Source organism: Salvelinus fontinalis, chromosome 15 (assembly GCF_029448725.1).
Source record: "Salvelinus fontinalis isolate EN_2023a chromosome 15, ASM2944872v1, whole genome shotgun sequence".
NCBI lineage: Eukaryota > Metazoa > Chordata > Actinopteri > Salmoniformes > Salmonidae > Salvelinus > Salvelinus fontinalis.
This window is the reverse complement of record NC_074679.1, coordinates 30,830,043-30,857,935: the sequence shown is the minus strand read 5'-3', so window position 1 is coordinate 30,857,935 and position 27,893 is coordinate 30,830,043. Positions and strand designations below refer to the sequence as shown.

The window sequence follows — 27,893 nt, the reverse complement described above, 5'->3', positions numbered from 1 at the left end:
TAATATATAGCATCTTGTCCTGTGAAAGATAAACCATGTACTGTACTGTGTCAAATTCAATGACGTGCCCCCCCCCCCCCCCCCCCCCCCCCCAAACAAGAAGGTGGTCTTTCCAGCATAAATCTCTATGCTGGGACATGTCTCTGAATGTCCTTGCCTGATTGGTCTGATCAATGCTGCTGGTGAGAGGGAGGGTGGGGGCAGCCCTCCCTTAATTCGGTTAGCATGCTGCTCTGAAGGTCTATGTTTACAGGAGAGATTAGGAGAGCCCTGCCTCACTCCAGTGTGGACTGCTCTGAGCGTGGATGCTGCAGAAATCACTCTCTTACGCGCGCCGCTCGTTCGCTCACTCACTCACTCTACTCTCTCTCTCTCTGGTCCTGCGACTCTTGCCTCCTTCCCTGCTGTGACTGACTGAGTGGAGGCAGTTTGAGGAAGAGGCTGCAGCGCTAGCCACTCCAGAACAGGCAAGAGCTCATCAGCAGCCAGGGCCGCTGCACTGTCGAATACCTGTCCGAGGACAGGACCCCTCTCCCTCCCAGGACCCCAGTGGACTGACAACATGTGCGACTGTTTGCACCTGGCCTTCCCCAACTGGCACGGCTCGCCGGGCATGGGTGGGCATCCCTCTCTCTCTCATCTCTCTGTTTTTATGTGGTCCTAAACTATTCCCTGATTTAGCACCCGAGCTCAGCAGAGCTGTATGAGTAAGTGAGTGAGTGTGTTGGGAGGCTGGTGCTGCTGAGAGTGGAGTGCTGAGTCATGCTGCTGACCTGCTGCTTGCCTGCCTGCAGTGTGTGGATGGGTGTGTCTGCAGTGTGTTGTCTGGGTGAGCATACTTCATAGGGATGCGCTTGATGTGTTTACATAAGTTGATGTACTTTTTCCTGGTGTATAGTCATTAACCGAGAGCCCATGCAGAATGTATCGAGTGCAATCTGTCATTCACAATGTAAACATAACTAATTTAGGTTTTATATAGAAGCAAATTCACAGCCCGTGCTTGCTTGAACTATCTAAAGTGTATTCCGTTTTGCAAGCATTTTGTTGAAAGGTTAAGAAGTAATTTATGTTATCTTTAGTTGAAATTGTGATAATAAAACATTCTTTATGGTCAATGAGAATATGTTGTGCCTTCCAATGTTAGCAATGGCCTTTGTTTTTCTTTAGATGCTAGATTTGTGGACATTGTTCTTAGATTTTTACAAACGTAAATCTTGTGTCATTGACGTGTTCAAATAATGTTTATTTTAGCCTATTCTCTTGACTTAAATAATTCCATTCACTTGACCTTAAAAGGTTCCAATGCAGATGTTTTTATGTCAATACCAAATCCTTTCTGGGTAACAATTAAGTACCTTACTGGGATTGTTTTCAATTTAAAACCTCAGGTGTAAAGTCCCATGTTTTGGGAACCTGTGTGGTTCTGATACCGGTTCTGACCTGCAATTTTGCTTATAAATCAATCTGTGGACACCATAGATAGAAATGTCTTGCATTGAGCTGTAGCCCTGATTCTCATGGACACAGGAGTAAGGCTCTTTTGACTGTGTGAAGCAGGATGTGAAATCGGACACCACTTGAAGCTGGGATGTTCCTCCTACCATTTCATTCGCTCTTCCAACTGCCCATCCACTCCTGGCTGAACGCTACGTCACAGTGCCTAATAATGCATATGTCTGCAATCCTTACACCGTAGCGCAGCAGGAGAGAGTCGTTTAGTCGCTCTAGCACAGGGGTCGGGAACCTTTTTGACTAAGAGAGCCATGAAAGCAAAAAATTTGGAAATGTATTTCAGTGAGAGCCATATAATATATTTTAAAAGTGAATTCAACTAAATGTCAGTATAATAAGCATCTGAATTTGTCGAAGTGCCGCTTTACATTCGACCGTTTCATCGATGTAATTTTGTCATTGCAAATTAGACACACCGCAGAACCTGCTCTCTCCACAAAGGCGAATTCTTCGGTCCATTCGTCCTGAAATGTACGATACTCGTCATCTTTTTTTCTTATCGCCATCTTCTTCGTCGAAGGGTTAGCTTTGAGCTAATGACCGAGCAGACTGATTCAAAAGGAGGCGTTTACCTGTTTTACCTAGCAACGGCCAACGTAGGCCAGTATCATTTAATTAAAATAATAGACAATTGCTCCTGCAGCCCTGAACAGGACATGATCAGTGAAAAATCGATGGATGGATTAAAACAAGTGAGAATAGGCCTCCCGGGTGGCGCAGTGGTCTAGAGCACCAGAGTCTCTGGGTTCGCGCCCAGGCTCTGTCACAGCCGGCCGCGACCGGGAGGTCCGTGGGGCGACGCACAATTGGCTTAGCGTCGTCCGGGTTAGGGAGGGTTTGGCCGGTAGGGATATCCTTGTCTCATCGCGCTCCAGCGACTCCTGTGGCGGGCCGGGTGCAGTGCGTGCTAACCGAGGGGGGCAGGTGCACGGTGTTTCCTCCGACACATTGGTGCGGCTGGCTTCCGGGTTGGAGGCGCGCTGTGTTAAGAAGCAGTGCGGCTTGGTTGGGTTGTGCTTCGGAGGACGCATGGCTTTCGACCTTCGTCTCTCCCGAGCCCGTACTGGAGTTGTAGCGATGAGACAAGATAGTAATTACTAGCGATTGGATACCACGAAAATTGGGGTGAAAAGGGGATAATTTTTTAAATTTTTTTTAAGTGAGAATATTTTGTTTTATCTGCGAGCCAGATGCAATCATCAAAGAGCCACACCTGGCTCGGGAGCCATAGGTTCCCAACCCCTGCTCTAGCACATTCGGAGATAGAATTATAGCCAGTAATCTAACATTAACATTAACATTATCATTAACACGAGATGAAAGGTGAGTTCTTAACGAGTTCAGGAAGCCAAGCTAGAGCTCTGTGAGACTTTCACAGCGATGGGGGCAGACGTTTTGTTCATGAGAGACCTTTAGAAAATAAGGAAGGTGAAATCTTATAGTTAGTCATTTTAGAATTTGATTAAACTCTATTTAGAATTCCTATATATGTAATTTCAAGCCTTATTCATACTCATATTCAGTTTTGTTGAATAGGAAATGGTGTATCGCTGCAGAATGCTGTGGTAGCCATGCTGGTTAAGTGTGCCTTGAATGGAATCATGTAGTAACCAAAAAAGTGTTAGAAAAATCGAAATATATTTTATATTTGAGATTCTTCAAAATAGCCACCCTTTGCCTTGATGACAGCTTTGCACACTCTTGGCATTCTCTCAACTAGCTTCATGAGGTAGTCACCTGGAATGCATTTCAATTAACAGGTGTGCCTTCTTGTGTACACCAGTGTTTAATGTGTCATTCTTTTGTACAAAAAGTGCTGTACTTGGGGACAGGTTCAAAGTTCCCGCAGGAAATGTAATTCCTAGGTCTGGGAGGGACAGAAGTCGAGGTGGGGCAGAGATAGGGATGATAGAATGAGAGATACAGTAATTGCCCTCTCCCCTGAGCAGAAACCTGTGTCAAATACTGGCCCAGATTTAGTGTGATAGGTGGTCCACTTAGCATTAAAGCCCATTGAAAGTCCATTATACACCATAGACATTGACAATCTCTTACAGACAGTCTGGGGAATATTGCTGACTTTTATAGACATATTATTGTACTTTGCCCCTCTGCATAGAAGTGGTGGTAAGCAGTACTGGTCCCATTAGAGGATGGGTGTTCACACAATTGTTTGCTTTTTCAATCTATGCCTATGAGATGTATTGTCTCCAGTATCTTAATAGCTTCTCCCTGTGGGGCAATTCTTTAAAATCGCATTGGGAGGGTATATGTGGGAATAGGGGAAAATTCTGATAGTTGAATTCTAAAACCATGATGAAACTCCTATCACGTTAGGTGAGAATGAATTTATACTATGCCACTTTATGTTTACATACCCTACAGTACTCATCTCATAGGTATATACCGTACTCTATACCATGTACTGCATCTTGCCTATGCCGTTCTGTACCATCACTCATTCATATATCTTTATGTACATATTCTTTATCCCTTTACACTTGCGTGTATAAGGTAGTAGTTGTGGAATTGTTAGGTTAGATTACTTGTTGTTATTACTGCATTGTCGGAACTAGAAGCACAAGCATTTCGCTACACTCGCATTAACATCTGCTAACCATGTGTATGTGACTAATAAATTTTGATTTGATTTGATTTGATTTGATTTGAATTAATGTTCCGGACTGCTCAATTTAAAGCATGTGGGATCATAGTTCCATGTCCACATAATCCATGGGGAAAATACAATTTAGATTTTTTTCCTCCATTTGAATGCAAACAAGCCACCCCCCAGAAGAAGGAGCTTGTGTCTCATTCAAATTGGGTAGGAATTTTTTCTTGTCTCTCTGTAAATGAGGAACATGTAATTAGTTTGGCTAATATATGAGTTTGGTTAATGAGCTGAGCTCAGGGTCCTACCAGGTGCAGGGCCTATGAGGAAAAAAACAAACTCTAATGGTTATAAAAGTGGTCATGTGTCGCTGGTTATGTTCAGAAATAAGTTGTTTGATAAAGTTGTTAGAGGAAAATGTATGCCGTAGTAATCCAGGATTTTTAGTATAACATCATTTCCTCGAGGGTATATAAAATTACAAAATAGTTATTTAGCCACTGTTGATACAAATGTATTCATAGATCATGAGATTATGAGATTATGAATGGCCTTCCACATTTCAAGGTGCAATCCCATTTATTTACAGGTAAATGCACATGACTATTTACTATTTGGTTTTGGCCCTGTGTTTTAGACTAACAGTAGCATTTGGTTTTCCAGCCTAACAAGCGAGGAGACCAGGCAATAGTAGAATAGCCCATTCCCTACCACATTATTTCAAGCTAGACGTGGCCTTGAGAGTGACCACACCCAAAGACAATGGTACGGTTGCACCCCACATGAGTCATGTAAGATTAACTCCATGAAATGTTGCACAATTTCAGAGATTTGTAAATAAACTTGAACATTGAGGAGACCTTTTTTTTTATCTTGTACGGTGAGGGAGAGATTGATGGAAAATCTAAAGCATGCAAAAAATATATTTGTTTGTAATCACATAAACCTCAATGTGCAATCACACCAACCACATTGTAAAACTGTGTAACTAATTACACCTGCCGTACAGTATGCAATTACTATGTCAACACAATTTGTAGGGACACCTCGCTTAAAGTAGGGCAGAAAGTGAATTCATGTGGATAATTTGGTAAATAGTGTGTGTCACCATATCACCTTTCTGCAGCACCCATATGACAAATATTTGAGTAAGGAGTTTCTTCACGTTTAGTGCCAGTTTTAGGTACAGGAATATATGCCAGCCCCTGCAAAGGAAATAGAATATAACATGAACATCAGCATTTTCTGGTCTTTTTTTAATGGAGATATCAATTTGTAGGATTGTCCAGCTTCATACCACAATAAAGGAATTATCCTGAGAAGGGAATTCTCTTAGGAGGGAACACTGCTTTATAGTGTACAAATCTATTTCTCTCTACCATTGCATGTAGTTGTATTTAGCATTTTGATACAAGTTATAAAGGGAGCAAATTGATTTTAAGCATCCACTTCTGTTCAGCTCACACAGGTAGAGTTCCCTTGTTCCTCAGAGAACACTGAACCCACTGTCTCTACAGTCATAACCCTCTCCAGCATTACCCTCCCCTCTGATCATGTACAGATGCTGATAATCATTCAATATGAAGAAAAATGTGTGTAAATAAGTCCCTTTGAGATTAGAGTGGAAATTACTAAAGACCATAAACTTTACATAGTTTTTCTATTCATAGCTGCAGTGTACATTCCTTGTAGGAGGGGAAAGGGTTATAATACACAGACATAAATCCGGTCAATTTACATTTATGTTGGAGAACATCCACACCTTTCTGAGAATTAATTTAATATATGATTTGAAACTGTCCAATCCTGACTGTCTCCTCTTGTGATACTCATACTGTTACAAGAGTGATCTAGATTAAAAGGCCGTATCCACCCTTATATGTCTATCAGAGGCTGGTCACTGGGAGCAAAAACAAAACAGCTATGTTGGCAGTTTCATTCAGTCTGTTGGTCCACAGTGGAATCTGGGTGAGGCAGTATTAACAGGATAAATCAGGTTGCTAGTGTAGCTTAGAGGGTGACATTTTTCCTTCAGGTAAGCGCTCTCTATATAATAATTTCTTTATGACATTGTTTTCATGTGCTTGGATTAGCTGTGTTGGAAAAGCAAACGTAGTAGTAGTGATGGCCATTTAGCAGACACTTTGCTTCTATTACTGAGGGGCAGCATTTTTTCCTGAGCTACAGAAGGTTATATTGGTCTGCTAATACAGGACTAGTAAATGCCCAGTGCACAACATTTGTGAAAAAAATACAAAATTTTATTATTAATCTTTTTCTTATTCCAGATTTTTCAGGGGGTGCCGCAACACCCTCAGCACTCCTACTTCCCGCGGCTATGTACCTTGATAGAAAATGACTTAAGTAAAAGTGAAAGTCACCCAATAAAATACTACTTGAGTAAAAGTCTAAAAGTATTTGGTTTAAATGTACTTAAGTACTATGATGGAAAAAGTACTAAATTGTCATACTTTAGTAAAAGTAAAAAGTAAATGCTACACATCAAATTCTTTATATTAAAGGTGCACTATGCAGATGTATAAAACCGAAAAGTAAAAGATGCAAAAGACAAAACTTAAGAATGGGAAGCATAGAAATAGCGCACATAGAACAGATCTACCGCTTCTTAGATTTGCTTTCAATGAGAATGACAGATCTATAACCAACGTTTTTATTTGAATTTGGTCAGGTCACACAATAACTTACAAATTGTAGCTTTAAGCAAACCAGACGGCACAAATATTATAATATATTTTTTAAGGACCAACAGGGCTCACTCCAATACTCAGACATAATTTACAAACGCAGTATCTGTGTTCAGTGAGTACGCCAGATCAGAGCCAGTAGGCATGACAAGGCATTATATTGATGCAGTTTGGTCCTAAATTATTGATACTCTTGATAAAAATGAGCCATAATGACTGTATAAAATAACTAATTCAAATACTGAGCTATATTGTATGCTAAAAAAATGGGGAAATTATATTCTTTTAGACTAATATAATTGCTCAGAAAAAGAGATTTTGTTTAAGAAGTTATATATTTTTTTCTCAAAAAGGTAGGGGTCCAAATTATTAACACCCCTAAAGATTCTTATAAATTAAGTAGTCAAAAGTTGAGTATTTGGTCCCATATTCCTAGCAATGACTACATCAAATTTGTTGGATGCATTTGCAGTTAGTTTTGATTGTGTTTCAGATTATTTTGTGCCCAATAGAAATTAATGGTAAATAATGTAGTGTCATTTTTGAGTCACTTTTATTATAAATAAGGATAGAATGTTTTTGAACACTTCTACATTAATGTGGATGCTACCATGATTATGGATACTTCTGATTAGAATCGTGAATAATGTTGAGTGAAAAAGATAGAGAGGGTCAAAGATCATACCCCCAAGATTACAGAGGGTCAATTTTTACAAATAAATAGTAAAGTAAAGAACAGATACCCCAAAAAATGACTTACCACTGCTCATATGGAAAGGGGAATGACACACCCTTTCCATAGGAAGTTCCCACACCTATACACACAAACTCACAAGTGCACACATAAGATTGTGTACACAGAAAAGTGTGAGGTCTAAGGTCTGAGGTCTGAGATCTAAAATACTGTGGTAAGAACTATTTGTACTCAATGAGGAAGTTGTTGAACATAGGAAAGATTTTTGTTAATTAACACTTGTTTTTGCAACACAGTTATACTGAAAGCACTGACCACTGGTGGTTACAGACAGATCATTGTTCACCCAGTAGGCACAACATTGACTTTAAAAGGATATTACCATAGATTGCTCAGAATGTATAAGCAAATTACACTTGCATTTTGATGAGAGAAACTGTTTGTAGAAAAGTAATAGGTACCTTCAGACCGTTGAACGCTCTTGTACATTTTATTGCTTGCAACGTTTAGAACGGAACACATATCAAACATGTTTACTTGACTAAGTCAATCGATATCACATACAGTATCTCAGAACGCAAACTCAGCATTGGATAGGCCTAATGCTGAGCGGGGAAGTGGTCTCGACTGTAACCATGTTACAGCATATTTTATAGATATTCTTGATTTTCACATCAACATGAAAAGTGTTTCTACAACCCCACTGCTACTTCAGCCTAATGCAACATCTGATTTTGTGAGACACCCCTGCTTTTCACCACTGCTTTTCACCACTGCAGTGATCTGACCAGTGACTTAGGAGGCCTATTGTGATATGAAGCTTCAGATTTGTCCAACCATTGAGGGTACTCAGCAGCTAATATGACCCTATTGACACCATCATTTGTTTTTGAATAGTATTGTATATAATTGTGGCATCACGGCAGGGTAACTTAACAACAGAAAATATGATCACAGCATGATTGTGTATCATGGATGATGGTAATAATAACAATCGCATTGATCAGGATTATACCATTTCAAAACTACACTCCCTTACCTACTTTAGACTTTAAGGCTAGCCAGCCACACTGGCTGTAAGTCAAATCTTCAGATCGATAGAGTGGATCACTTAACAGGCGCTGCAGAAGCTGGTTCCTTTGGGAATTCTTGCCAGGAAGAACTTCCAATAATCTCCTCCTGGGCTCCAGTTTCTCAAACCAATTCTGCTCCCATGGTAAGACAGGCAGAGAGGAACAGTCAGTCCAGGGCTCGGTTTTGTCAAATACATCTGAATTATTTTGTTCTTGTAATATCAAGATAATATTCACTATACATGTGAACAAAACATTGAAATCCTCTCTAATACCTGATTATCTAATGATAGATATTCTGAGACTTAACCTTTTGACAACTGTAGTGGTTTACCTTGAAATAAATATGCTCTTGCTGTTTTTTCTTCTTGGTTTTGAATAGGGGCCGGACGAAGGCTGAAGGGACCAGAGCCTGACACGGTGGATGATTCAGTGAGTGGATCTACTGATATGAAAAACCTATTGCTTGCATGTGTGGACATCATGTGAATACTAAAGACTATGGGAAAGACACACAACTTAAATTAGAATTTTTTATTAATCCCTATATAGCAACAAAATGAACTATCCATATTTTTGTTCCAGATATGTGAAGAGCCATCTGAATTTATAGAGGGGGAGAGACCTCGCCCACAAGGATCCTCCCCTGTAGATGAATACCCTGAGACTGACAAATACACTGACATTGATAAACAGGTACAATACTTTATCTTTCAACCAACCATGGTGACTTGTAGTTTGAATTTTGTCAGACACTCTGATTCATTTAACATTCCTTTTAGGGTGGAGGTGGGAGTGGCAAGAAAGGAAAGAGGGGTTTTGGGTCCCTTTTTGAAAAGCGCTCCCCTGCCAAGATGAGTCAACTGGAGGTCAGACATGTCTGCGTTATATTGAACTCATGCAGAAGCATTGTTTCAGGTTGTCATTGGTGGTACATAACGTGTTAATTTTTTTTCTTTCTTAATTTTTTCCTGTAAACTCAGAACTCAGAGTCGGGAGTGATTGTGAGAATGGCAAAAGAGACATGTGCCGAGGGTCTTGTTTTGAGCGGAGGAGGGAAGGAGGGCATCTTCATTAAGGAAGTGAGGCCAGAGTCCCCAGCCTCAAAGCTTCTTAGTGTACATGAGGGTAAGCAGACAACTAGCTCATACCATGCTCTTTCAGAAGTTGATAAAAAATAAAATAGCCTTTAGAGTCTGTAGTGTCGTGGAAAATTGCAAGATTATGTTATAATGCTTGTAAGATTATATTATAATGCTTGTATTGCATTATAATGGTTGTTTTATTCGACAGAATAGACTATTGTGTGTGTGTTCCACTGAGGATGTGCCTCTATGAGATAACACTGACAGAGGAGATTTAGGATGTCTTTGGGTGATAAAACCTAAAGAGCATTCCAGAGAACATGAGCTATGTTAGGGCTGTCTCTCTCCTCATCCTCGGACGAGGAGAGGAGAGAAGGATCATCAGACCAAAATGCAGCATTCGGGAAATAAGCCATCTTTTTATTTAACACGACGATGGCAACACGAAACAAAAACACTTTCAAATATACAAAACAAAAAAACGACGTTGACGAAACCTGAACATAAACTTACATAACTAAACGTAAACTCACGGACAGGAAACAGACGACATCAAAATAAACGAACAGCCAAACAGTCCCGTATGGTACATACATTCGACGACACAGGAGACAATCACCCACAAACAAACAGTGAGAACACCCTACCTAAATATGACTCTTAATTAGAGGAGAACGCAAAACACCTGCCTCTAATTAAGAGCCATACCAGGCAACCAAAACCAACATAGAAACAGATAACATAGACTGCCCACCCAAAACACATGCCCTGACCTAAACACATACAAAAAACAACATAAAACAGGTCAGGACCGTTACAAGCTAATGGTTCTGTTCTATGCCGTACCAGGGAGAGACGGTTCACTTTTGGAGCAAGAGGGCCAGACACTGGTCTTGTCACGCCCTGGCCTTAGTATTCTTTGTTTTCTTTATTATTTTAGTTAGGTCAGGGTGTGACATGGGGAATGTATGTGTTTTTGGATTGTCTAGGGGTTTGTATGTTAAATGGGTCAGTGTCTTGTCTAGGTGTTTGTATGTCTATGGCTGCCTAGATTGGTTCTGAATTAGAGGCAGCGGTGGTTCATTGTCTCTGATTGAGAGCCATATTTAAGGCAGCCATAGGCATTGGGTTTTGTGGGTAATTGTCTATGTAGAACGTTTGTAGCTTTTTTGTATTGCACTTACGTTTGTAGCTTCACAGTCGTTTGCTGTTTTGTTTAGTTTTGTTTTAAGTGTTCGTTTCGTGTTTCACTCATTCTCTAATAAAAGAGAATGTATTTTTCACACACTGCGCCTTGGTCCACTCATTATCCTCAAGACGATCGTGACAGAATTACCCACCAAACCGGGACCAAGCAGCGTGTCAAGCGGCAGCAGGAACATACACAGGATTTATGGCAATGGGAGCAGGATCTGGACTATACTACGTGGGAGGAGATCGACAGGTGGGCGATCGACCCAGGGCGAATCCCGGAGCCCGCCTGGGATTCTCTGGAACAGTGCGAGAAGGGATACCGGCGAATGGAGGCAGCACGACGACGTGGTAGGAAGCCTGTGGGTCAGCCCCAAAAAAATCTTGGGGGGGGGCTACAAGGTAGTATGGCGAAGTCAGGTAGGAGACCTGCGCCAACTCCCCGAGCTAACCGTGGAGCGCGAAAGTACGGGCAGACACCGTGTTATGCGGTAGAGCGCACAGTGTCTCCTGTACGTGTGCATAGTCCGGTGCGGGTTATTCCACCTCCCCGCACTGGCAGGGCTAGATTGGGCATTGAGCCAGGTGCCATGAAGCGGGCTCAACGCGTCTGGTCTCCAGAGCGTCTCCTCGGGCCGGCATACATGGCACCAGCCTTATGCATGGTGTCCCCGGTTCGCCTACACAGCCCAGTGCGGGTTATTCCACCTCCCCGCACTGGTCGGGCTACAGGGAGCATACAACCAGGTAAGGTTGGGCAGGCTCAGTGCTCGAGGGAGCCAGTACGCCTGCACGGTTCGGTATTTCCGGCGCCACCTCCCCGCCCCAGCCCAGTACCACCAGTGCCTACACCACGCACCAAGCCTCCTGTGCGTCTCCAGAGTCCTGTGCATCCTGTTGCTGCTCCCCGCACTAGCCCTGAGATGCGTGTCCCCAGCCCGGTACCACCAGTGCCGGCACCACGCACTAGGCCTAATGTGCATCTCCAGGGTCCAGTATGCCCTGTTCCTTCTCCCTGCACTAGCCTTCAGGTGCGTGTCCCCAGCCCGGTACCTCCAGTTCCGGTACCACGCACCAAGCCTCCTGTGCATCTCCGGAGCCCTGTACGCACTGTTCCTTCTCCCCGCACTCGCCCTGAGGTGCGTGCCCTCAGCCCGGTACCACCAGTTCGGTACCACCCGGTACCACGCACCAGGCCTATAGTGCGCCTTGAGAACTCAGTGTGCCCTGTTCCTGCTCCCCGCACTAGCCTTGAGGTGCGTGTCTCCAGTCCGGTACCACCAGTTCCGGTACCACGCACCAGGCCTACGGTGCGCCTCAGCAGGTCAGAGTCGGCCGTCTGCCCAACGCCGCCTGCACTGCTCGTCTGCCCAGCGCCGTCTGAGCCGCCTGCCTGCCCAGCGCCATCTGAGCCATCCGTCTGCCCAGCGCCGTCTGAGCCATCCGTCTGCCCAGCGCCGTCTGAGCCATCCGTCTGCCCAGCGCCGTCTGAGCCATCCGTCTGCCCAGCGCCGTCTGAGCCATCCGTCTGCCCAGCGCCGTCTGAGCCATCCGTCTGTCCCGAGCCATCTGAGCCATCCGTCTGTCCCGAGCCGTCAGAGCCGTTCGTCAGTCAGGAGCCGCTAGAGCCGCCAGTCAGCCAGGATCTGCCAGAGCCGCCAACCAGCCAGGATCTTCCAGAGCCGCCAGTCAGCCAGGATCTGCCAGAGCCGCCAACCAGCCATGAGCAGCCAGAGTCGCCAGCCAGCCATGAGCAGCCAGAGTCGCCAGCCAGCCATGAGCAGCCAGAGTCGCCAGCCAGCCATGAGCAGCCAGAGTCGCCAGCCAGCCATGAGCAGCCAGAGTCGCCAGCCAGCCATGAGCAGCCAGAGTCCCCAGCCAGCCATGAGCAGCCAGAGTCGCCAGCCAGCCAGGATCTTCCAGAGCCGCCAGCCAGCCAGGATCTTCCAGAGCCGCCAGTCAGCCAGGATCTACCAGAGACACTAAAGCTGGTATTGACAATGGTGGAGTGGGGGTCACGTCCCGCACCCGAGCCGCCGCCATAGGAAGGCCCACCCCGGACCCTCCCCTTCTGTGTTAGGTTTTGCGGCCAGAGTCCGCACCTTTGGGGGGAGGGGGGTGGGTACTGTCACGCCCTGGCCTTAGTATTCTTTGTTTTCTTTATTATTTTAGTTAGGTCAGGGTGTGACATGGGGAATGTATGTGTTTTTGGATTGTCTAGGGGTTTGTATGTTAAATGGGTCAGTGTCTTGTCTAGGTGTTTGTATGTCTATGGCTGCCTAGATTGGTTCTGAATTAGAGGCAGATGTGGTTCATTGTCTCTGATTGAGAGCCATATTTAAGGCAGCCATAGGCATTGGGTTTTGTGGGTAATTGTCTATGTAGAACGTTTGTAGCTTTTTTGTATTGCACTTACGTTTGTAGCTTCACGGTCGTTTGTTGTTTTGTTTAGTTTTGTTTTAAGAGTTCGTTTCGTGTTTCACTCATTCTCTAATAAAAGAGAATGTATTTTTCACACGCTGCGCCTTGGTCCACTCATTATCCTCAAGACAATCGTGACAGGTCTTTACAATGAAAAATGTTGACACACCAGTAACTGTCTACTATGTTTTATAGATATCTTTCATACACATCTTAACCTTTGTGAATTGTTCCTAAGATCTGTGATTCGTCATGTAAGTTGAGAGGGGTGTATCTTGGCTATAAAAGATCTTTGTACTTTTCTGTAGTCACTTCTCAACGGTTCATTAGAAATAGTGAATTGTTGAAAGTCAAATGCTATTGCAAAGCGTATTATTATTAAAGATGTAGTTTAACTATAACTCTGACTGGTGTGTAGTTTGTAACTCTCCTCATTTGGTAAAGCAGAAATATGCCACCACGGTAGTCAAGAGTCTATAGTATTGACCAAATAGGTAATCTGAAAGCAAAGGACATATTGGTGAAATGTGGAGTGAAATGGGTGAAATGTGAAGTAATGGAGCCAAGATTGTTTTTGCTATCCAGGGTGAGAGACTCTTTGATATGACTCTTTGATATGCTTGTTCAACAGTTCAAATGGGGATTTATTGATCTTTCTATGTCTTCCTTTTGTTCATTCAGGTGATCAGATACTCAGTGCCACAGTGTATTTTGACAATGTTAAATATGAAGATGCCCTTCAGATATTGGAACATGCACAGCCTTACAAGATGGAGTTACTTCTGAAACGCAAACCAATAAAGATATCCACCCTTGAGAGTGAACCAGCCCTTGAATTTACCCAAGTAACTATCACTATGTTCTTTTTCTGGATCTGTAGAGTAGTGTTATGTCTTTGGCTCTTTTTCTCATGAAGCAATCAATCAACATTTCACTTTTTTTTATCCTACAGGTGGAACAAGGTTCCTCTCTGGAAATGAGGGAACATTCAAAGAAAAAAAGGCACGGTGACCGAATCTCTTGGCCCTACTTCCCCTCCTTCAACAAAAGTCGAAAGTCCCATTTTAAGAGGTCTCACAGTACCACAGATGCAGATGATCAGAGGAAGCTGGAGCTGAGCCCAACAACAAGTGACACAGAGTCGCCTATCAAATCTCAGGAGGCTGTCAAGGGCAGGACAAAGAAGCAGAAGATAAAGTTGTCAAGTCTAAAGATGAAGGGCCGCAAGAGCAGATCTGTTGAACAGTCGGACCAGGACACAGACATACTAACTGTAGAATGTGTGCAAGTTATGGAAATCCAACAGAGTCAAGATGAACTATACTCACCGGATGGTCTAGAGAGCACATCAGGAGAAACACCTCAAGTATATGTGTTTGAATCAGAATCAGAAAAAATGGAATCCACCAAGATAAAAAATGAATGCTCTCTTCCAGACCTGACATGCTCGGAAACCAAACAGCACAAGGTAGAACTCATCAGACTGGACAAAACTTTGAAAACCACAGACATAACAGTTGCTTTTTCTGATCAAGAAAGTTCCTTAACCAAGAAATCTCTGGAGGAAAAGAAAAAGAAGAAAGAGAAGAAAGAGAGGTCAGAACTAAAGTTTAGGATCAAGGGAAAGGAGAAAAAAGACAAACAGAAGCAAGACATACATGTAAAATCATCCCCAAAAAGCATGAAGATACCAGGAGCAGATATCATAACATCTGATCTGTCTGCACATGACAATACCTTGATGATTCCAACTATAGTATCACATACTAAGCTGGGGGAGCATCAACTCCCAATTGACATGTCAGATGTAGGACTTATCAGGAAATCCCCTCAGATTGGACAAGAACGAGACTTGAAAGAAACATATGTTAAAACAAATTTAAATGCACAGGAAATGCATGCTAAGGTCACCAGTATTACAATGGAACCTGACTTGCAGATGGAAATACAGGCTTTAAAGTTACCTACAGAGACAAGCATTGATGACGTTTTAGTACAAATTGGTAAAAGGACTGCTACCAAGTTCAAGCTGCCAAGGGTGGACCTTGCTGACTTTGTTACTGACGAACCTATAAAAATGACAGACGTGAAGATTGTAAAAATGGCTGTGAAAAGCCTTAAAATTGAGGATAAGGGGTTGAAGATACTTCCAAACCGTGATGATATTGAGATCCCAGGCATGGAAGATGCATCATCAACTGGCACCAAAACCCCAGTGATCAAACAGCCTAAAACAGCATTCACTCTTCCTGTTGAAGAAATTCAGGCGCAGACTGTTCAGATGGTTATAGACGTTGACAGAGTTAAAGTGGCTGTCTCCAAATTGCCAGGGTTCAAGCTGCCGAAGGGTGACACTGTAGGACTGCCTGCTCATCAAGAAATCACAAAGAAAGATGTGAATGCAGAAAGAGTAAATGTGACAGTAGATACCGCCCTGTCTAAAATCACAGACATAAAGGCACAGATGGACACGTATGTCAAAAAGACTGACATAAATGCTTCACCTGAAAAGTTGAGCAGGAGCTCAGTTACCACAATCAAATTGCCAAAGAACCAACTTTCTGATCTAGGTGCTCATGAACCTATTACTATGACAGAAATATACCATAAAAAAAGAAAAGATGAAGCTGGAAGGACCAATGAGGTTGAAATCCAAATTGAACTCCATAAACGAGAGGACGTAGAGATACCTGGAATGGAAAATATAATTCAAAAAGGATCTCCCAACCAAGTGGAAAGGGTAAAAGAGTTGGCAGTACCAGTACCTGAGTGGCCAACCATCAAAGCTGAGGAGTCAAATGTTATTCCTTACACTAAAGGATTAGATAAGAAGTCAAAGAAAGCAAAGATGTCAATGCCTGCTCCAAATGTTGCCGTAGATGTACCTAATGTGGAAAAGGACATTAAGGTTCAAGGAACTGAAATACCAGAACCAAAACTGACAATGTCACAAATTAAAATTGAAAAGCCAAGTGTTGATATTAAAGGTCCATCTATAGATGTGGATGTCAATCTTAAAAAACTTGAAATGTTCACTTTACCAGAATTCAAAGTGCAGGTCCAACCACCTAGCGTTAAACTCAAAGTGCCTTCTAGTGAAGTTGAAATGCCTGAGGGAGCTGCTACAGAAATGGATGTAAAAATGAAAAAGCCCAGGATGTCATTTGGATGGTTTTCAAAACCAGAAGCGAAAGCACCTGAGGTTGATATCAGTCTTACAAACGTGGATATTTCGCTTCCAGAAGGAAAGGTGGAGGTCAAAGAGCCAGACATGGAAATGAAATCTCCAGAAGTTCAAATTGAAATGAAACATGATATTGAGCTTGAGGGACAAGGAAGTCAATTTAAATTACCAAAATTTGGACTCTCATTACCAAGAGGTAAAGGTCCTGAAATTGTCTTAAGTCTGTCAAAGACAGATGTAGATGTCGACTTACCAGAGGGAAGAGCAGACCTCCAAATACCTGATGTGGAAGTCGGAGTGCCCTCTGTTGAAGTCCAAATACCAGAAGCAGGTTCTAAAGATATTGATGTGAAAATGAGAAAGCCAAGAATGTCATTCCCCAAATTTGGATTTTCAAAACCTGAAGTGAAAGCACCAGAGGTTGATATCAGTCTTCCAGAGGTGGATATTTCTCTTCCAGAGGGAAATGTGGAGGTCAAAGAGCCAGAGGTGGAAATGAAAACTTCAGAGATTCAAGTTGATGTGAAAGATACCGTAGGCTCCCCCTCAAGATTCAAAATGCCAACTTTAAAATTCCCTAAATTTGGAGCACCTTCTCCAAATGTCACAATGGAGGTACCTGATTTGGACAAGGACATCAAGGTTCATGGAACTGAAATACCTGAACCCAAGCTGACAATATCAGCAATTAACATCGAAAAGCCAAATATTGACCTTAAAGGTCCATCTATAGATATCAATCGTAAAAAAATTGAAAATGTCACTTTACCAGAGGTCAAGATGAACGTCCAACCACCTAGCATTGAACTCAAAGTGCCTTCTAGTGAAGTTGAAATGCCTGAGGGAGCTGCTACAGAAATGGATGTAAAAATGAAAAAGCCCAGGATGTCATTTGGATGGTTTTCAAAACCAGAAGCGAAAGCACCTGAGGTTGATATCAGTCTTACAAACGTGGATATTTCGCTTCCAGAAGGAAAGGTGGAGGTCAAAGAGCCAGACATGGAAATGAAATCTCCAGAAGTTCAAATTGAAATGAAACATGATATTGAGCTTGAGGGACAAGGAAGTAAATTTAAATTACCAAAATTTGGACTCTCATTACCAAGAGGTAAAGGTCCTGAAATTGGCTTAAGTCTGTCAAAGACAGATGTAGATGTCGACTTACCAGAGGGAAGAGCAGACCTCCAAATACCTGATGTGGAAGTCGGAGTGCCCTCTGTTGAAGTCCAAATACCAGAAGCAGGTTCTAAAGATATTGATGTGAAAATGAGAAAGCCAAGAATGTCATTCCCCAAATTTGGATTTTCAAAACCTGAAGTGAAAGCACCAGAGGTTGATATCAGTCTTCCAGAGGTGGATATTTCTCTTCCAGAGGGAAATGTGGAAGTCAAAGAGCCAGAGGTGGAAATGAAAACTTCAGAGATTCAAGTTGATGTGAAAGATACCGTAGGCTCCCCCTCAAGATTCAAAATGCCAACTTTAAAATTCCCTAAATTTGGAGCACCTTCTCCAAATGTCACAATGGAGGTACCTGATTTGGACAAGGACATCAAGGTTCATGGAACTGAAATACCTGAACCCAAGCTGACAATATCAGCAATTAACATCGAAAAGCCAAATATTGACCTTAAAGGTCCATCTATAGATATCAATCGTAAAAAAATTGAAAATGTCACTTTACCAGAGGTCAAGATGAACGTCCAACCACCTAGCATTGAACTCAAAGTGCCTTCTAGTGAAGTTGAAATGCCTGAGGGAGCTGCTACAGAAATGGATGTAAAAATGAAAAAGCCCAGGATGTCATTTGGATGGTTTTCAAAACCAGAAGCGAAAGCACCTGAGGTTGATATCAGTCTTACAAACGTGGATATTTCGCTTCCAGAAGGAAAGGTGGAGGTCAAAGAGCCAGACATGGAAATGAAATCTCCAGAAGTTCAAATTGAAATGAAACATGATATTGAGCTTGAGGGACAAGGAAGTCAATTTAAATTACCAAAATTTGGACTCTCATTACCAAGAGGTAAAGGTCCTGCAGTTGGCTTAAGTCTGTCAAAGACAGATGTAGATGTCGACTTACCAGAGGGAAAAGCAGACCTCCAACTACCTGATGTGGAAGTCGGAGTGCCCTCTGTTGAAGTTCAAATACCAGAAGCAGGTTCTAAAGATATTGATGTGAAAATGAGAAAGCCAAGAATGTCATTCCCCAAATTTGGATTTTCAAAACCTGAAGTGAAAGCACCAGAGGTTGATATCAGTCTTCCAGAGGTGGATATTTCTCTTCCAGAGGGAAATGTGGAGGTCAAAGAGCCAGAGGTGGAAATTAAAACTTCAGAGATTCAAGTTGATGTGAAAGATACCGTAGGCTCCCCCTCAAGATTCAAAATGCCAACTTTAAAATTCCCTAAATTTGGAGCACCTTCTCCAAATGTCACAATGGAGGTACCTGATTTGGACAAGGACATCAAGGTTCATGGAACTGAAATACCTGAACCCAAGCTGACAATATCAGCAATTAACATCGAAAAGCCAAATGTTGACCTTAAAGGTCCATCTATAGATATCAATCGTAAAAAAATTGAAAATGTCACTTTACCAGAGGTCAAGATGAACGTCCAACCACCTAGCATTGAACTCAAAGTGCCTTCTAGTGAAGTTGAAATGCCTGAGGGAGCTGCTACAGAAATGGATGTAAAAATGAAAAAGCCCAGGATGTCATTTGGATGGTTTTCAAAACCAGAAGCGAAAGCACCTGAGGTTGATATCAGTCTTACAAACGTGGATATTTCGCTTCCAGAAGGAAAGGTGGAGGTCAAAGAGCCAGACATGGAAATGAAATCTCCAGAAGTTCAAATTGAAATGAAACATGATATTGAGCTTGAGGGACAAGGAAGTCAATTTAAATTACCAAAATTTGGACTCTCATTACCAAGAGGTAAAGGTCCTGAAATTGGCTTAAGTCTGTCAAAGACAGATGTAGATGTCGACTTACCAGAGGGAAAAGCAGACCTCCAACTACCTGATGTGGAAGTCGGAGTGCCCTCTGTTGAAGTCCAAATACCAGAAGCAGGTTCTAAAGATATTGATGTGAAAATGAGAAAGCCAAGAATGTCATTCCCCAAATTTGGATTTTCAAAACCTGAAGTGAAAGCACCAGAGGTTGATATCAGTCTTCCAGAGGTGGATATTTCTCTTCCAGAGGGAAATGTGGAGGTCAAAGAGCCAGAGGTGGAAATGAAAACTTCAGAGATTCAAGTTGATGTGAAAGATACCGTAGGCTCCCCCTCAAGATTCAAAATGCCAACTTTAAAATTCCCTAAATTTGGAGCACCTTCTCCAAATGTCACAATGGAGGTACCTGATTTGGACAAGGACATCAAGGTTCATGGAACTGAAATACCTGAACCCAAGCTGACAATATCAGCAATTAACATCGAAAAGCCAAATATTGACCTTAAAGGTCCATCTATAGATATCAATCGTAAAAAAATTGAAAATGTCACTTTACCAGAGGTCAAGATGAACGTCCAACCACCTAGCATTGAACTCAAAGTGCCTTCTAGTGAAGTTGAAATGCCTGAGGGAGCTGCTACAGAAATGGATGTAAAAATGAAAAAGCCCAGGATGTCATTTGGATGGTTTTCAAAACCAGAAGCGAAAGCACCTGAGGTTGATATCAGTCTTACAAACGTGGATATTTCGCTTCCAGAAGGAAAGGTGGAGGTCAAAGAGCCAGACATGGAAATGAAATCTCCAGAAGTTCAAATTGAAATGAAACATGATATTGAGCTTGAGGGACAAGGAAGTCAATTTAAATTACCAAAATTTGGACTCTCATTACCAAGAGGTAAAGGTCCTGCAGTTGGCTTAAGTCTGTCAAAGACAGATGTAGATGTCGACTTACCAGAGGGAAAAGCAGACCTCCAACTACCTGATGTGGAAGTCGGAGTGCCCTCTGTTGAAGTCCAAATACCAGAAGCAGGTTCTAAAGATATTGATGTGAAAATGAGAAAGCCAAGAATGTCATTCCCCAAATTTGGATTTTCAAAACCTGAAGTGAAAGCACCAGAGGTTGATATCAGTCTTCCAGAGGTGGATATTTCTCTTCCAGAGGGAAATGTGGAGGTCAAAGAGCCAGAGGTGGAAATGAAAACTTCAGAGATTCAAGTTGATGTGAAAGATACCGTAGGCTCCCCCTCAAGATTCAAAATGCCAACTTTAAAATTCCCTAAATTTGGAGCACCTTCTCCAAATGTCACAATGGAGGTACCTGATTTGGACAAGGACATCAAGGTTCATGGAACTGAAATACCTGAACCCAAGCTGACAATATCAGCAATTAACATCGAAAAGCCAAATATTGACCTTAAAGGTCCATCTATAGATATCAATCGTAAAAAAATTGAAAATGTCACTTTACCAGAGGTCAAGATGAACGTCCAACCACCTAGCATTGAACTCAAAGTGCCTTCTAGTGAAGTTGAAATGCCTGAGGGAGCTGCTACAGAAATGGATGTAAAAATGAAAAAGCCCAGGATGTCATTTGGATGGTTTTCAAAACCAGAAGCGAAAGCACCTGAGGTTGATATCAGTCTTACAAACGTGGATATTTCGCTTCCAGAAGGAAAGGTGGAGGTCAAAGAGCCAGACATGGAAATGAAATCTCCAGAAGTTCAAATTGAAATGAAACATGATATTGAGCTTGAGGGACAAGGAAGTCAATTTAAATTACCAAAATTTGGACTCTCATTACCAAGAGGTAAAGGTCCTGCAGTTGGCTTAAGTCTGTCAAAGACAGATGTAGATGTCGACTTACCAGAGGGAAAAGCAGACCTCCAACTACCTGATGTGGAAGTCGGAGTGCCCTCTGTTGAAGTTCAAATACCAGAAGCAGGTTCTAAAGATATTGATGTGAAAATGAGAAAGCCAAGAATGTCATTCCCCAAATTTGGATTTTCAAAACCTGAAGTGAAAGCACCAGAGGTTGATATCAGTCTTCCAGAGGTGGATATTTCTCTTCCAGAGGGAAATGTGGAGGTCAAAGAGCCAGAGGTGGAAATTAAAACTTCAGAGATTCAAGTTGATGTGAAAGATACCGTAGGCTCCCCCTCAAGATTCAAAATGCCAACTTTAAAATTCCCTAAATTTGGAGCACCTTCTCCAAATGTCACAATGGAGGTACCTGATTTGGACAAGGACATCAAGGTTCATGGAACTGAAATACCTGAACCCAAGCTGACAATATCAGCAATTAACATCGAAAAGCCAAATGTTGACCTTAAAGGTCCATCTATAGATATCAATCGTAAAAAAATTGAAAATGTCACTTTACCAGAGGTCAAGATGAACGTCCAACCACCTAGCATTGAACTCAAAGTGCCTTCTAGTGAAGTTGAAATGCCTGAGGGAGCTGCTACAGAAATGGATGTAAAAATGAAAAAGCCCAGGATGTCATTTGGATGGTTTTCAAAACCAGAAGCGAAAGCACCTGAGGTTGATATCAGTCTTACAAACGTGGATATTTCGCTTCCAGAAGGAAAGGTGGAGGTCAAAGAGCCAGACATGGAAATGAAATCTCCAGAAGTTCAAATTGAAATGAAACATGATATTGAGCTTGAGGGACAAGGAAGTCAATTTAAATTACCAAAATTTGGACTCTCATTACCAAGAGGTAAAGGTCCTGAAATTGGCTTAAGTCTGTCAAAGACAGATGTAGATGTCGACTTACCAGAGGGAAAAGCAGACCTCCAACTACCTGATGTGGAAGTCGGAGTGCCCTCTGTTGAAGTCCAAATACCAGAAGCAGGTTCTAAAGATATTGATGTGAAAATGAGAAAGCCAAGAATGTCATTCCCCAAATTTGGATTTTCAAAACCTGAAGTGAAAGCACCAGAGGTTGATATCAGTCTTCCAGAGGTGGATATTTCTCTTCCAGAGGGAAATGTGGAGGTCAAAGAGCCAGAGGTGGAAATGAAAACTTCAGAGATTCAAGTTGATGTGAAAGATACCGTAGGCTCCCCCTCAAGATTCAAAATGCCAACTTTAAAATTCCCTAAATTTGGAGCACCTTCTCCAAATGTCACAATGGAGGTACCTGATTTGGACAAGGATATCAAGGTTCATGGAACTGAAATACCTGAACCCAAGCTGACAATATCAGCAATTAACATCGAAAAGCCAAATATTGACCTTAAAGGTCCATCTATAGATATCAATCGTAAAAAAATTGAAAATGTCACTTTACCAGAGGTCAAGATGAACGTCCAACCACCTAGCATTGAACTCAAAGTGCCTTCTAGTGAAGTTGAAATGCCTGAGGGAGCTGCTACAGAAATGGATGTAAAAATGAAAAAGCCCAGGATGTCATTTGGATGGTTTTCAAAACCAGAAGCGAAAGCACTTGAGGTTGATATCAGTCTTACAAACGTGGATATTTCACTTCCAGAAGGAAAGGTGGAGGTCAAAGAGCCAGACATGGAAATTAAATCTCCAGAAGTTCAAATTGAAATGAAACATGATATTGAGCTTGAGGGACAAGGAAGTCAATTTAAATTACCAAAATTTGGACTCTCATTACCAAGAGGTAAAGGTCCTGCAGTTGGCTTAAGTCTGTCAAAGACAGATGTAGATGTCGACTTACCAGAGGGAAAAGCAGACCTCCAACTACCTGATGTGGAAGTCGGAGTGCCCTCTGTTGAAGTTCAAATACCAGAAGCAGGTTCTAAAGATATTGATGTGAAAATGAGAAAGCCAAGAATGTCATTCCCCAAATTTGGATTTTCAAAACCTGAAGTGAAAGCACCAGAGGTTGATATCAGTCTTCCAGAGGTGGATATTTCTCTACCAGAGGGAAATGTGGAGGTCAAAGAGCCAGAGGTGGAAATGAAAACTTCAGAGATTCAAGTTGATGTGAAAGATACCGTAGGCTCCCCCTCAAGATTCAAAATGCCAACTTTAAAATTCCCTAAATTTGGAGCACCTTCTCCAAATGTCACAATGGAGGTACCTGATTTGGACAAGGACATCAAGGTTCATGGAACTGAAATACCTGAACCCAAGCTGACAATATCAGCAATTAACATCGAAAAGCCAAATGTTGACGTTAAAGGTCCGTCTATAGATATCAATCGTAAAAAAATTGAAAATGTCACTTTACCAGAGGTCAAGATGAACGTCCAACCACCTAGCATTGAACTCAAAGTGCCTTCTAGTGAAGTTGAAATGCCTGAGGGAGCTGCTACAGAAATGGATGTAAAAATGAAAAAGCCCAGGATGTCATTTGGATGGTTTTCAAAACCAGAAGCGAAAGCACCTGAGGTTGATATCAGTCTTACAAACGTGGATATTTCGCTTCCAGAAGGAAAGGTGGAGGTCAAAGAGCCAGACATGGAAATGAAATCTCCAGAAGTTCAAATTGAAATGAAACATGATATTGAGCTTGAGGGACAAGGAAGTCAATTTAAATTACCAAAATTTGGACTCTCATTACCAAGAGGTAAAGGTCCTGAAATTGTCTTAAGTCTGTCAAAGACAGATGTAGATGTCGACTTACCAGAGGGAAAAGCAGACCTCCAACTACCTGATGTGGAAGTCGGAGTGCCCTCTGTTGAAGTCCAAATACCAGAAGCAGGTTCTAAAGATATTGATGTGAAAATGAGAAAGCCAAGAATGTCATTCCCCAAATTTGGATTTTCAAAACCTGAAGTGAAAGCACCAGAGGTTGATATCAGTCTTCCAGAGGTGGATATTTCTCTTCCAGAGGGAAATGTGGAGGTCAAAGAGCCAGAGGTGGAAATGAAAACTCCAGAGATTCAAGTTGATGTGAAAGATACCGTAGGCTCCCCCTCAAGATTCAAAATGCCAACTTTAAAATTCCCTAAATTTGGAGCACCTTCTCCAAATGTCACAATGGAGGTACCTGATTTGGACAAGGACATCAAGGTTCATGGAACTGAAATACCTGAACCCAAGCTGACAATATCAGCAATTAACATCGAAAAGCCAAATGTTGACCTTAAAGGTCCATCTATAGATATCAATCGTAAAAAAATTGAAAATGTCACTTTACCAGAGGTCAAGATGAACGTCCAACCACCTAGCATTGAACTCAAAGTGCCTTCTAGTGAAGTTGAAATGCCTGAGGGAGCTGCTACAGAAATGGATGTAAAAATGAAAAAGCCCAGGATGTCATTTGGATGGTTTTCAAAACCAGAAGCGAAAGCACCTGAGGTTGATATCAGTCTTACAAACGTGGATATTTCGCTTCCAGAAGGAAATGTGGAGCTCAAAGAGCCAGAGGTGGAAATGAAAACTTCAGAGGTTCAAGTTGATGTGAAAGATACCGTAGGCTCCCCCTCAAGATTCAAAATGCCAACTTTAAAATTCCCTAAATTTGGAGCACCTTCTCCAAATGTCACAATGGAGGTACCTGATTTGGACAAGGATATCAAGGTTCATGGAACTGAAATACCTGAACCCAAGCTGACAATATCAGCAATTAACATCGAAAAGCCAAATGTTGACCTTAAAGGTCCATCTATAGATATCAATCGTAAAAAAATTGAAAATGTCACTTTACCAGAGGTCAAGATGAACGTCCAACCACCTAGCATTGAACTCAAAGTGCCTTCTAGTGAAGTTGAAATGCCTGAGGGAGCTGCTACAGAAATGGATGTAAAAATGAAAAAGCCCAGGATGTCATTTGGATGGTTTTCAAAACCAGAAGCGAAAGCACTTGAGGTTGATGTCAGTCTTACAAAGGTGGAATTTTCTCTTCCAGAAGGAAAGGTGGTCAAAGAGTCATATGTAGAAATTAAAGCTCCAGAGAGTCAAGTTGAAATGAAAAATGAAGGTTTTTCAGTTGATGGAAAACTACAAACACCAGACATAGAGGATAAAATATTTGAAATGGGGGTGAAGAAACCACTGATAACCTTTCCAAAAAGTGTTTTTTCAAGATCTGAAATTACGGCTCCTGAGATTGTTGTGATTCCTCCAAATGTAGACATTTCACTCCCAGAGGGAAAAGAGTTCAAAGTGCCTGAAGTGAAAATGAAAGCTCCAGAGATTGAAGTTGACGTTAAAGACGCTGTTGGCTCCCCCTCAAGATTCAAAATGCCAACATTCAAATTGCCTACCTTTGGTACAACTTCAAAGGTGGCAGTAGATGTCTCTGATAAAGAGAAGGATATTGAAGTGCCTGGTGTAGAAATTATAGATCAAACACTAGGAGCTTCCATTCCAGTTGATTTAACAGAACCCGGGGATAGAGTTGACATTAAAGGATGTAGTGAACTTCAGCTACATGTTGCTGGATCTGAAGGGCCCTCAGTTGAAGAAGGAATGACAATAGCCGATGTGGATGTTCATGATGTTGACAGTTCAGAACTGACAATTGATGATAAAGGCCATGGCTTACCCATCAAAGGTCAAGGCTCACCAAGTAAATTCAAACTTCCGACCTTCAAAATGCCCAAATTGAGCATTTCAAAATCCAAACCTCAGAATGAACATGAACATGATGATATAAGTCCAAATATTATTTTGGAGAATTATGAAATTCATGTGGAACCACAAAGACCAGAGATTTCACCAAAGTTGACTTTGACAACATTTGGGGAGGTATTAAGAAGCATTGATGTTGAATTTTATGTCCCTGCATTAGAGGAAGTGGAAGAAAAGCTCACCGGCTCAAGGGAAGAAATAACAGCCTCAAGAAAAACTAAATTAAATGCTCAACCCAGTGCTGAAACCCAGTCTGTCCAAGAAGAGGAAGAAGTGAAAGAAAAATCTAAATTTGTTTGGTTTAAGTTTCCCACATTTGGACCATCTTCTCCTTCAGAATATTCTAAGATTTTAGAAAAAGAAGCTTCTGAGAAAGAAGCAAGTGAGAAAAGCCCTGCAGGTGACTCTGTGGCACAAGACTCCAGCTTGACCTTCTCAGTGCAGTCATCGGATGCTTTTGCAGATATTAGTTCTACAGTCACAAGCGAACAAGTTGCTCCATCATTGGCCTCTCCAACCAAAGTCACAGTGAAATACTCTGACCCTATTGCCACTGAGATACAAGGTAATATCATTACCTCCACAGCAAGGACAAAAATGATCTCTTTTGAACCCTACTTGGCAGAGAAGGTCACCATTCCAATGTCCTCTGGAACTTCCTCCTCATCAGTGGACACCCTAAAACTGGAGTCTGGTACACATGTCATCACATCCAATATACAAGCAATACCAGACACACAGAAAGCCACGCTCTTAACAGATTTTGGATTGCAGACAGGGACAGCCGGAGCTTCCTCTGCATCTAGGTCAGTGGACGACACCAACAAAACACAGAGTGATGGGCAAACAGTTATTAAGAGGCATGTAGTTAGGGAAATGTCAGGCACTGACAAGGAAACGGTTGTCCTAACTCGAAGAGTTACACATGTGTTTGGGGCTGAGCCCATCTCAGATGAAACAGCCTCATCTATCAAACAGATGAAAGAAACTATGCATTCTGAAAAAATGAAATTCTTCGATGGGGCTGAATTGGAGTGACTTGGAGGAATATGATAAATCCCTCAATTGAGAAGTAATATCAGTCAGATTATTATTGTGCTCTTAATAATTAATTGTGCTTTAATTTATGACAGAGTTTGAATATACACAGTTAAACGTTTTGATTGTTTACTTAGTACACACTATATATATATATATACACAAGTTTGTGTACACGCCTATGATACAGGTAGGGATATTAATGCCAAAATTGTCACTTTATTGTAATTACTACCATTGAGACCATTTGACTGAATTTGCTGTTTTAACACATATCTGCAGGTTGTCCTGCTGTACATATAATGGAGAGAAACTTGTTAATCCACTGCCATATACATTGATAAATTACCTCCGATTTCTGCTCTTTATTCCACTTCTGGGCAGCAATGTATAAATATAAGGAATCAATGATTATGACTCTGAAAATATGTTTACAATTATTTCACTGTAAAACCATACAAAATACTTAATGAATACGTAGTGATATAAATACAAACCATGCAACATTAATAGAACAAAAACACAGAACACTTAAGGAAGAATTGCAATCTGAACACTTATTACCATGAAATAAATATATGTTGCTAAAATGTAATGCTTGTAATCATAGTAAAAAAGAAAGAAAAATATATTGATGCAACTATATTTTGATTAGAATTATGCATAGATTTAATTTTCCATAATGTATACTGTACCTAACGAAAACATTTCTGGATTTGTGTATAGTAGGAAAATATAAAATGCCTATGTATATACTGTACTTGATTTTGATCACTTCTTTTGCAGAGTTACTTTGATTGTTGCTCTTATTCTCCACTGATGTAATCAATGTATTAGCAAAACTACACATAATAAATCTTCTAAAATATTAAGAA

The 27,893-nt window shown here is 41.6% G+C and overlaps 1 protein-coding gene across 4 annotated transcripts; it reads left to right on the top strand.

Moving 5' to 3' along the window:
- Positions 1–267: 267 nt before the first annotated feature.
- On the top strand, positions 268–27,893 carry LOC129811778 (neuroblast differentiation-associated protein AHNAK-like). 4 transcript variants are annotated; one of them, XM_055863381.1, is made up of 8 exons: positions 268–617; positions 8,981–9,030; positions 9,184–9,294; positions 9,381–9,467; positions 9,582–9,726; positions 13,977–14,140; positions 14,248–19,228; positions 19,631–27,893. In XM_055863381.1, the coding sequence occupies exons 1-8, from the start codon at positions 563–565 to the stop codon at positions 27,016–27,018; spliced, it is 12,981 nt and encodes a 4,326-aa protein (XP_055719356.1). In that variant the 5' UTR covers positions 268–562; the 3' UTR covers positions 27,019–27,893. The 4 variants fall into 4 exon arrangements, with proteins under 4 accessions (XP_055719356.1, XP_055719357.1, XP_055719355.1 ...); XM_055863382.1 differs by having other exon boundaries at positions 14,248–20,140; positions 20,543–27,893; XM_055863380.1 differs by having other exon boundaries at positions 14,248–21,964; positions 22,367–27,893.